At 36.2% G+C, this 12,631-nt stretch overlaps 1 protein-coding gene across 3 annotated transcripts; it reads left to right on the top strand.

Annotated features, from left to right (window-relative positions):
- LOC109235341 (F-box/kelch-repeat protein SKIP11-like) lies at positions 418-3,684 on the top strand. 3 transcript variants are annotated; one of them, XR_002069373.1, is made up of 3 exons: positions 418-825; positions 1,517-3,151; positions 3,232-3,684. XR_002069373.1 is itself a non-coding variant. In XM_019401405.1 (2 exons), exon 2 carries the CDS (start codon positions 1,609-1,611, stop codon positions 2,932-2,934), a length of 1,326 nt encoding a protein of 441 aa, XP_019256950.1. In that variant the 5' UTR covers positions 418-825; positions 1,517-1,608; the 3' UTR covers positions 2,935-3,684. The 3 variants fall into 3 exon arrangements, 2 of the variants coding, with proteins under 2 accessions (XP_019256950.1, XP_019256951.1); XM_019401405.1 differs by having other exon boundaries at positions 1,517-3,684; XM_019401406.1 differs by having other exon boundaries at positions 1,527-3,684.

Here is a 12,631-nt window from a genome sequence, read left to right on the forward strand (position 1 = left end):
TCTATTTGAACTTGTTCATTTTAGTATTAAATAATTTAGATTCTTTTAATTAGTTTTACGTTATAAGTTAGTAAAGAGATTGTTTTTTAGTTTTGATGTCATGCTTATTTTTCTTTTTATTTTTTGAATTTATATTTATATGATTTTAATTTAAAAGTGATAAAAAAGAACATAAGAAAAAAGAGGTGAAGGAGTTAACCTCAACTAAGCTGTAAAGTGGGACCCACAACCTTCCTCCTCCACGCTTATCCTCCTTTCTTCCACCTCTCTCTTTTGTCTTTTTCTCTCTCACTTGTATTTTTTTGTATTTAATAATAAAATAAAAATCCATATACATAATACACACACACACTACACAATTACACAAATCCAGCTGTCTATGTATAAATATGTAAACAACTATTCTGTGGAATGAAACCCCAGAAAACCCTTTTATTTTTCTTTTTATTTTTTTTGGCAGAAAATCTATTTAAGTAGTTGAAATAAAATAGAGTTTTGGAGAGAGAGATGAGAAGAAGAAGAGAGATAAAGTTGTCCTTCAAAGATTATGCCCCAAAGCATAAGCCAAACCTTACTTTGATTTTCAGAGAGTATCCAAAGCCATAACTTCTTCTCTTCTTCTTCTTCCAAATAGAAAATAAACAAAAAATAAACAAGTAACTGCCCTTATACTAGTACAAACAGAAAAACAGAAAGAAAAAACTATAGAGATAGGAGAAAAAAAAACCCATAGTGGTAGAATTTAATTTACATACACAAGAAAAAAGATTGTTCTTTTTCAGTTCATTCATTCCCATCAGCTTCACCTTTCATCTTATCCAATCTGTAAGTCTTCTGTTCTATTTAACTATTTTTTTATTAATTGTTTGAGCTGTTTTATTTCTGTTGCAATTGATATATGTTTTCCTGTTTTAAGCATTGAAATGAATGCAAGATTGAATTTTTAGTGAATTTAAGTAAAAGGGTGTTGTTTGATCTGAATTTAGGAGATCTGGGTGTGCTAAAGTTTGCATCTTTATTGATTCTTGCATGCTTATTTGATTGAAAGTTTTGATTTTTAGGGTGTTTTCTTGAGTTTTTGATTATGGGGTTTTGTCATTTGATTGGTTTTAAGGATCTGCTTACTTATTCAGTTATGTTATGTATTAAAAATTGAATCTTTTTAAGGAGTTATCTTGATCTGGATTGTTGGTTTTTTGGACTTGAATCAATGAGCGGTCCATAGATGTTTTTATTTTGTGTGTGTGTGTGTGTGTGTGTGTGTGATTTGCTTTGCTGGCAAATCCCTGCATTTGCGTTATTGGGATTGTCTTTATCCATAAAAAGACATTGGCGTTACTTGGATTTGCTTTAATTAATGATCAAAACTGATGTTGAACAAAATACAGCTATAGATTTCTTTTTTCCCTGCTTTGGATGATTGAAAATTTCTTTTTCTGTAGTTTCTTTTATTTACTGAATTTTGATATTTTTTTCTTTGGGGGAAAATTTGTTGTTCCGTATTAATTTTCTGCAGTGGATATCAGTCTTGTGAGGAAGAGCAGAGGGTAGATCCAGATCAGAGCAAGGCCGCAGGCTGGTGCTTCTTTTGGATTGAATCTGGACGACATGTTAGAAGACCGGTCTTGTTTGGTGTCAAGGGATTATCGGACAGAAAGTAACTGGGCGGCTTGCATGAGTTATCGCCTTGATAGGATTGAGGTCCAGCGTGGCAAAAGGCCATTGGAAAACGATGAGGAGAGTGAACAGGTGCAATGCAAGTTGCCAAAGCACTCCGATGCTTTCAACCGAGTGGGAGGAGTGGCTCTATCCTTGGGCAATTCTTCAGCATCCCCTGATGAGCAAGCTGGCAATCAGCGTCATGCTGGGGATAATTCTGATTCGAGCTCTCTTATTCATGCCATTGGCCGTGACAACTCCATCAGTTGTCTCATTCATTGCTCCAGGTCGGATTATGGCGCCATAGCATCTTTGAATCGTAGCTTTCGCTCATTAATTAGGAGCGGTGAACTTTACAGATTGCGGCGGCAAAATGGCGTGGTTGAGCATTGGGTTTATTTCTCCTGCCAGCTGCTTGAATGGGAAGCTTTTGACCCTACTCGCCGCCGTTGGATGCATCTGCCAACTATGAATCCCAATGAATGCTTTGTGTTCTCCGACAAGGAGTCTTTGGCCGTTGGCACAGAGCTGCTTGTGTTTGGAAAGGAGGTATTGGCGCATGTTATTTATCGCTACAGCTTATTGACAAATACGTGGTCATCTGGAATGCAGATGAATGCACCAAGGTGTTTGTTTGGTTCCGCCAGCCTCGGGGAAATTGCCATTCTAGCTGGTGGTTGTGACTCGCAAGGCAGTATTCTTAGCTCAGCTGAACTTTACAATTCGGAGGCAGGAACATGGAAGACCTTGCCGAGCATGAACAAGCCACGTAAGATGTGTTCTGGGGTATTCATGGATAGAAAGTTTTATGTGATAGGAGGCATTGGAGGAGCTGAATCAAAGCTGTTGACGTGTGGGGAGGAGTATGATCTGGAAACAGGAACATGGACTGAAATCCCGAACATGTCTCCTGTGCGTACAGCAAGGAACGATATGCCTGCTACATCTGAAGCACCTCCTTTGGTGGCAGTTGTAAATAATGAATTGTATGCTGCTGATTATGCTGACATGGAGGTGAGGAAGTATAACAAGCAAAGCAAAGAATGGGTTACCATAGGACGACTGCCCGAAAGAGCAGCTTCAATGAACGGTTGGGGTTTGGCTTTTCGAGCATGTGGTGATAGGTTAATTGTAATTGGAGGGCCTAGGGCAATTGGTGAAGGATATATTGAAGTAAATTCGTGGGTACCGAGTGAAGGGCCTCCACAATGGAACTTGCTTGGCCGAAAGCGATCTGGTAGCTTTGTGTATAATTGTGCCGTCATGGGATGCTGAAGATACGGAATTTGGCAGCCCCCATGTGTTGTACTGTAGCGGCATTGGATGCCGATAGATACATAATTGGTTTCTGGGGCAACAGGATTCTTGCTAATGGGTAATTTATCCCAACTTCTTTTTTTTTTTCTTTTCACAATCTCTTTTTTTAAATCTTTTTCAGAGTGGGGGAGCACAAACTTGGCTCAAGATTCAACAGCATAGTTTTCTATGGAAGGTCTTGAGTACAATTCTTCTTTTCCTTTTCAACTTCTATCCAAAGTTCCTTTCAATTGAATTGTCTTCTCCCATTTTCAGTAACATGATATTCCAAAGGTGGCCATCAAATAGCTAGAGATAGGTGAAATAACATAAGGGAGCAATACAGTGATAGATTTTGATTAGTGTTTGCTAAAGCTTCTCTAGGAAAGTCATAGAACTTGTACTTTTTGGGTTTCGCGATCCTTATTTTCTTGACTTTGTCGAGGAGAGAAATAAGGTTCTGCAAGGTTGTTCTTTAGCATCTTGGCTTGTGTACTGAGTACATTTATTCTTGCAATTGATGGTCCACAAATTAAGCTTACTTTCAAGACAATTGGTAGCTTTGGAAATGAAGTACTTTGTTCCAGCTTTCAGTTTCATACATGTTATCTTAGGAATTCTTTCCTTTATTGTGACAGTTTCATACTCACCTGTTTTTTATTTGTGAATACATGAAAAAAGAAAAGAAAAAATGGTGTAGGCACCAATTATATGGTGCTTTGATATTAATATCATTTGTTATTACTACTTCTTTTTCTTTTTTCTTTGAGCTGGGGGGTCTATCGGAAATAGCCTCTCTACCTTCACAAGGTAAAGGTATGGTCTGCCGTTTGCGCACACTCTACCCCCCGACCCCACTATGTGGAATTACACTGGGTTTGTTGTTGTTGTTGCTCTCGAGATGAGAAAGAAAATCAGAAGCTTATGGATGGTAAACCGGCTTTTAAGAGTTGTAAGCTTGACGCGAGATTGTAACCTTAGTTGATGCATGGTATTCATGAGGTTTACCCACTAGTTGTCCAGATTCATTCTTATGAGATTCCACTTTCATGTTTCTTAGTTATGCATCCCTTGTCGGTATAATTTCCTTTCGGTTTCTCCCTTTTAGCCGTTACCTGAATTCGCGCAGTTTGAATGCGTGTACTCGAATCCTTGTATAGCCATTTATTACGCGATTGCACCGGTACAATCGTATAGCAATTGCTTATACAAGTGTCTCTTTTGCCAGTAATTGCCTCTCTTGCTCTTATACAGTGTAGCTGAAAGCTTGAATTAATTCCTTTTTGATAGTTCTCTTCTGGCACATACTTTCCATGTTCCAAGTGGAAAGTATATCCTTTTTCGCATTTCCCTTTTCTGCTTTTCCTTTTTAAGCTTATTTGTATACATTTCTAAGCCGAGGGTCTATCGGAAACAGCCTCTCTACTCCTCCGGAGTAGGGGTAAGGTCTGCGTACACACTATCCTCCCCCATACCCCGCTTGTCGATTTCACTGGGTTGTTGTTGTTGTTGTATACATTCCAACTTTTCCTTTTCTGAGTGTCAAATTGAATTTAGTACTCATTGGAGATAGATGTCTTTCTAATTTGAGACTTGTTTTAGGTCCTCTTGTTGATGAATATGTATAATTTGGGAAACTCTTGCATGAGTTAAACTCTGTCATACTTGGTTGGCTTTCAAGATTTAGTTTAGTGATCCAGAATATGCTATGTAAAATAATGGAGGGGAAAGTTGGAAAGTAGAAAGAAAGATAATACTAATAAATTTGATGCTTCAGATTTTTTTGTGTCATTCAGTGAAACAGCCAATGTATATGGCACATTTAGGTGGAGAAGTGATTATTTAACATAACAGATCTTGATTTGTAATCTTTTACTGCATTTCTGTTAAAATTCTTATTACAACAAAATATTTAGTGTACTCCGATAAGTGTGGTTTGGAGAGTTGTACGCAGCCTTACCCCTACTTGAAGTAGGTAAAGAGGTTATTTCCGGTAGACATTCGGCTCATGGCACACATAATCAAAGCAGTAAGAAAGGAAATATAGTAGTGAAAAATTCTTGAAAAAAAAAAGCAGTAACAATAGCAAGAGCACAATAAAACTACTAGTATGGAAAGGGCGTACGCTCTACACCCGACTAGCCTTTTGCCCTAATTTTGACCTTCACAACCTCCTATAAAGGGTCATGTCCTCGGTAAGCTGAAAATGTACCATGTTCTGCCTAATCACTTTCTCCCGGTTCTTCTTCGGCCTTTCTCTACCTCTCTTTAGACCCATCATATTCAACCTCTCATATCTCTTCACCGAGGCATCTGTACATTTTCTCTTCACATGCTTGAACAATCTTAACCTCACTTCTCGCATCTTTTCTTCCACGGAGGCCACTTCCACCTATCCCGAATATTTTCGTTCCTGACATTATCTCTCATAGTATACCCACAGGTCAATCTTAACATCCTCATTTTCGCTAATTTCAATCTCCTGGACAAACTTGTTACCATTCGCAGCAATGTGATGAGTTCGAATCTTGGCCCTTTTGGCTAGTTTGGGATTGACATGAGGGGTAAAAACCTGATCCAATCAAGACCTTTTATGAGAAACTCCCTAGGTGAATTTGCAAGGATTGTTTTTCAGTTGTTGCAGTATTTGAACTATTTTTGCTAAAAAAAGAAATGTTTGCGTTTATCAAAGATTTCCAAACTCATGCTTTTAAATCTTTGGAAAACTGAATAACTCCTGAAAGTCGCTTTGAATATTGGAATGATTTAACCAAGAATAATCCATTTTAAAGGTATCCTTTATAATAATAATAATAGTAATAATAATAATAATAATAATAATAATAATAATAATAATAATAATAATAATAATAATAATAATAATAATAATAATAATAATTTTGTAATACGAAGACTAATAGGGTCAATTTTTTTATTCAGATAGAAACGGGTTACGTTCACCCATTTCCTCATTTATTTTGTCAATTTTACCAAAACCATTGCTTTTCGACTTCTCCTCTTCATAGACTGCCTCAAATAATTTAAAAAGAATTTATAATTGGAAAAATGACATTGTATAGCCGCTTGAAAAATAATAGCCGAAAATATATATATAATTTATATAATTTTGTATATTTATATATTCTGTATGTTATATACAAAAATTATACAAATTTTATACAGTTTTCGGCTACCAGATGTAACTAATTTCTAGCGCTGGCTAAAAGTAATAATATCCCGTTTTTAATTTTATATTGTTGGGCTTATACTTTTAACCCCATACAAGAAAGTAAAAAAGCAGCTTCTCTTTTATTTTTAGGGTAATTACATTTTTGAGCTGCTAAAAAAATAATAGCTAAATTATATACTATATGTTTTGTACATTAAGTATAAGTATACATAATCAATATACATATTTTGCAAAAATTACAATATACGATACTTTTTGGGGTGGTCTTTAACTTTTGAACTCACATGGGCAGAATTTCAAGGTCAAAGGTTAAAAGCGTTGCTGATGAGGCAAGCGAAGGGTACACTTGCATTTAAGTTATGGCCATGGGGTAAAGTGGGACAAAAATTCAAGACCATCAACTTTGAGAAATATTTATGTACTTCACCACATATTTTACATATTTGGGCCACTACTTGTAATTATTTTAGGCTGTCGGGCCAAAAATAAAAGAAACCCTTAATTTTTCTAGTCAGATGTCCCCGAGAGAACCAAAAGAAACCAACATTTAGTGTAGCGGTGGCAAAATAGTTTAAAAGAACAGTTATCCACCCATCTTATCCATTAAAAAATAGGTTAGATAATGAACTTTTTAAAAACAGGTCAAATATAGATAAGAACCATATTATCCACGTAAAAATGGATAACTAATGCGTTTAACTTTTATATCTGTAAAACTTCAAATTGGGGGTTCCTTAAGTTTGGGAGACTAGGAATTCTCCCAAAAGTGATCATATTCAAGAAGCCTTGGATAATATGAATATCCATATTACCCGCCGGTTAAACTATTTTTTATCCGTATTAAATATGGGTCGAGTCGGATAATTTATCCATTTTTTACATTACCTGATTTCGATTTGTCCATACCCGACCTGCCCAGACCCGCCCGTTTTCCAACCCTAGTTTAGTGTGTTGAAAAGCATCATTTAGTGGTAGGTAGTTCAGATTAATGTGCATCTTATGCTGTGAAATATTGGATTAGTGTAGAGGTAATTAACAGAAAAAAGATGTGGCAGGCCCAAGGCCCAAATGAAGCGAACTGGCAGAGTTCGACTATCTACACTGAATTGGGCTTTAGTACAGGCGGCTATAATGTCTCATCTCTTTTTTTTTTCTTTTGAAAAATTGGCATCCTATAATAACACATAATAAAAATTGGCAATTTTTTAGCCTTATATTAGGTTTGACAAAGATAGCCCCAAATAATTGGCATTATATAGCCAAATCTTAAAAAAACTACTCTCTTTTATATTCTCTCTCAAAAAAACTACACGCTTATTTTGGCTCCCTTCCCCCTTTCTCTCCTTGTATTTCTTCTTCTATCTCTTCTCTTTTGCTCTCATAGTTTAGCAAAAATTCTTGCACATTATGCAAAAAAAATCATTGGGATGAAAAGGTAAGGTTGATCTCACATCAGAAAAAAACAGAAGCAAAAACTAAGAGAGAAAAAATATATTTCAACTTTGTTTTTCTTCTCTCTTCTTTTTTTTTTGATTGGATTGAATGAGTGGGTGTAATTGAAATTGGTTGAAAATACCTAAACGAGGCTATATACAAAATTTGATCAAGATTACCAAAAACTAAGAGAGAAAAAATATATTTCAACTTTGTTTTCTTCCCTCTTCCTTTTTTTGGTTGGATTGAATGAGTGGTTGTGATTGAAATTGGTTGAAAATACCTAAACGAGGATATATACAAAATTTGAGCAAGATTATAAGTGATTTAGACTGGTTTCAGGTAAAAAAATCAGACCTAACAATCCAACTACGACATATGTATATCACGTTGTATATCGTGTGCATCAATGTATCTCACACACAAGTTTTTAAGGACGTCTATGTATATCACTTTGTATATCGTGTATACAACACAATTCTTTTATGGATGCCTGTGTATATCACATTGTATATCGTATATATAACACAAATTTTCATGGATATACACATAATATACATGAGATATCACTGATGTACATAGAGATATACACGGGTTACAATAGGGGATACACATGTGGAGTCGTCTTGAACTTGATTTTTCAATCTGAAATGTGTTATACAAAGAAGGAAAATAAAATTTTAATAATTTTTTTTGATATCCACATTATTATTATGTTATACACTGTGATATACAAATAATATAATTATTAATTATTGATAAAAAAGGAAAATAAATTTTTGATATAGCATGTTTAAGCAAGGTCTAAAATATAAAAATAATAAATATAATTGTGGGAGTAAATAATATTTTTGTATACAAAGAAAATTAATTTTTGATATACACAAAGAAGAAAAATAAATTTATAATATCTATTTTGGTATACACATGTCCATGTGCTATGCACTGTGATATACAAATAATACAATATTTTTATTGTGATATACATTGATATAAAGGCAGCAACAACTATATATATCATTTTATATTACTGATATACGAAGAATAATATTATTTATATACAAAGAATGAAAATATAATTTTAATATACATGTTGATATAGACAAAGAAGAAGAAATAAAAGTTGTGATATACATATTGTTATTGTGATATATATTTATTGGCTATTTGATGCAAATATCTATAACTAAGGCTATTTTCTGCCAATTATATGGATATGTTGTTATACCATGCCAAAAATATGACCGATAAATGTTTTCTGTATAATACTTTTATGGTGAAGTTTTTTTTCTGCTATTTGGTAGCTGCTATGAAAAGGAGAATGATTCCTTCACTTACGGGCAGAAGTTATCTTTGTAGAATCGCAACTCTTACGGCCACTGTCCTCGTATTCTTTCGCCATGTACAATTATTATGTCACAACTTCATACCTAACCAAATTAAGAAATGATGCAGGGAATATATATATAAGCCTTAATGTGGAACGTGGAAAACTTTGAGCACTTTTCTTCCTATTATTTCTTAAAGGAAAAAAAGAGATAAATAGAATAGTACATATTTTCTACTCCTGCCCTTTATGTGTAGTAAGCCCAAAAGAAAAAAAAAACCAACCCAACATTTATGAAAGTACTGAAGTTGTATCCCATCCCCTTTTAACACCTTCCCCTTTTTAACACCTATCCCCATCATAGTTACACATCTATGAACCGGTACATCTGTAGGTCGACACAAGACATGATCAAAGCATCTCAAGTGACCTTCTCTAATTTTATCCTCAATATATGCTACTTCCATCTTCTGAAAAATATGATCATTTTTTAATTTTATCTAATTTTGTATGACTGCACATGCATCTTAGCACTTGCATTTCTTCAACAATCATCTTGTGGATATATTGAACTTTAGCATCCCAACGTTCACTACATATAATATAGCCGGTCTTATAGTTGTTTTATACAACTTACCTTTCACCTAGGTAGGCATTATTCTATAACATAACACCCTAGTAGTACTTCTCTATCTCAATTGTTCGATTTTTATCATATGAGTAACATCTTCATCTATTATTTCATTCTTCTGAAATAATGAGCTTAGACATCACATAACACCATATCACATAACTTTAGCAGCCCTACATCCACTACCATATAACATGGCCGGTTTTATAGTTGTTTTATAAATTTACTTTTCACCTTGGTAGGCATCCTTCTATCACATAATACCCACTAGCACTTCTCTATTTTAACTATCCCATTTTAATCTTATGAGTAACATCTTCATCTTTTATTTCATTCTCTTGAATAACGAGCTTAGATATCACATAAATTTAGCAGCCCAAGTTTTATAAAAGCCTTTCACCTTGGTAGGCATCCTTCTATTACGTAACATCCTAGTAGCACTTCTCTATGTTAACTATCCGATTTTAGTTCTATGAGTAACATCTTCATCCATCATTTTATTCTCTTGAAATAACGAGCCTAGATATCTATTTTTTTTTTTTTGGTATTTTGGTACCACAATTCCATCGAACCTCGCCTCAACTTCGTTCTTATCATGCTGATTAAACTTGTAGTACATGTACTCAGTCTTACTTCTACTTATCTTAAAATCCTTAGGGGTCATTTGGTACATGGGATAAGATTAATAATCTCGGGATGTAGTTTGGACCAGCTCAGGTTGAGGGGTTCATTGCTACCCCTGTACTTCAGGACACTTTAGTCTGCCTGGTTGGCGTTATGGAGAGTGTGGCCCGGGCTGGTGTGTTCCATATGGCACCAACCGTCTCTCAGGCCGGGGGAGGAGTCTAGACTCCTGCTACTCACACTCCAGAGCAGATGGCTCACAGATATCTGACTTCAGAGGTTTCATCAGTTAGAGCAGTTCAGTTTGTTATTGCTAAACGGTCTGGGAAGGGACCCACTATGTCGTCCGAGGGGTTGAAGAGGTTGGGAATGTTCTTTAAGTTGCTCCATATTCGCTTTGGTGGTACACTTTTTGAGGACCCCCAGTATTTCTTAGACTGTTGCCACGAGGTACTGTGGAACATAGGTATAGTAGAGTCTAATGGGGTTGACTTCGCAGTATTTCAGATGCATGGCTCTGCAAAGAGGTGGTGGCAGGAGTATGTTCGGGGCAGACCAACAGGTTCACCCTCACTCACTTGGGATCAGTTCTCACATCTATTCTTGGAGAAGTTCATCCCTTTCACTTTGAGAGAGGACTTCCGCAACCAGTTTGAGCGCCTCCAGCAAGGTAGCATGATTGTTACCCAATTTGAGACCAGATTCGTATATTTATCCCGCCATGCAGTTGTCTTGATCCCTATTGAGAGGGAGAGGGTGATGAAATTCATTGATGGCCTTACGTATTATACTAGGATACAGTGTCACGACCCAGATTACCACCCTCGGGAGTCGTGATGGCGCCTACTAATACGAGCTAGGCAAGCCAATTAATTTCACAATTTACCTTTTTACCCATTTTATATTCATTAACAATTTCGAAATAATAACATTTAAACAACGGAATTTAACATAAGCGGAAGAAAGAAACAATAAGCTACCTAAACATGAATATCTAATACAACTGTTTGAGTCTCGACTACCCAGAACTGGTGTCACAGTTTCACAAACGGTCTAAGAATACTACAAATAAAGGTCTGAAAGAATTAAATACAACACTATCACTGGAAATGTATGAAAGAAACAGGAATAGTAGATAGAAGGAGACGCCAAGGCCTGCGGACGCCTGCAGGACTACCTCGGGTCGCCTGATGAACGAGAATCAGCAATCCCACTGCGGTCTGAAGTCTACAATACTGGGGTCTGCACAAAAGAGTGCAGAGTGTAGTATCAGCACAACCGACCCTATGTACTGGTAAGTGCTAGCCTAACCTCGACGAAGTAGTGACGAGGCTAGGACCAGACTGCTAAATAAACCTGTGCAGTTCAAATATATATAGCGGAAAAGAAATACGGAAATAAACAAGTAAAGATGGGAGGAGGAAACATGCTTCGGAGAAAAACAGGTAAAAACAGAATATCAATAGAACTATAAAGGGATCAAAATCCAACCGCTAACAAGAATAAGGAAACAAAAGCAGATTTCACTTTCTTTTCACATCTTGTTGCAGGCGTGCAACCCGATCCCATTTCCTGTATCTTGTGGTAGGCGTGCCACCCGCTCCTATTTCATTTATCTTGTGGTAGGCGTACCACCGGCTCCCATTTCATCATATCTTGTGGTAGGCGTACCACTCGCTCCCATTTCATTATATCTTGTGGTAGGCGTACCACCCGCTCCCATTTTATTTATCATTGTTGCAGCGTGCAACCCGATCCACATATAATATTGTTGCAGCGTGCAACCCAATCCACATATAATATTGTTGCGGTGTGCAACCCGATCCACATATAATATTATTGCGGCGTGCAACCCGATCCACATATAATATTGTTTCGGCGTGCAACCCGATCCACATATAATATTTACAATTATAACGATAGTCCCGACAAGGGATCAAAAAGGTCTACACTATCCTGGCAAGGGATTCGACAATATAAGTAAATACGTCCCAGCGAGGGAGAAACAGCTAAAACCAAACTTGTTCCAACATCTAACTACCTCAGCTATAACCAAACTTGTTCCAACATCTAACTACCACAGCTATAACCAAACTTGTTACAACCTCTAACTACCTCAGCCATAACATAACTTGTTCCAACATCTAACTACCTCAGCTATAACCAGACTTGTTCCCCGAGAATAACCATAATCCTTACCCAACACAAAGAATCATCAACCTAAACATCCGTAATATAAATTAAGAACACAATGCAAGGGAACCACAACTCAACAATAGCCCGGCAAGGGGGTAACATAATGATCTCTCCTCTTTCTCACTTTTACTTCACAATTCACTTCACAACTCGAGCCAATGCTCTAGAGGTTCAATTATCACTTATACTTACACAATTCATTATACAACTTGAGCCAACGCTCCTCAATGTTCATAGGTCACAATTATTTCCACAAACTTTACATAACAATAGA

The sequence above is a fragment of the Nicotiana attenuata genome, chromosome 12 (assembly GCF_001879085.1).
Source record: "Nicotiana attenuata strain UT chromosome 12, NIATTr2, whole genome shotgun sequence".
Classification (NCBI taxonomy): domain Eukaryota; kingdom Viridiplantae; phylum Streptophyta; class Magnoliopsida; order Solanales; family Solanaceae; genus Nicotiana; species Nicotiana attenuata.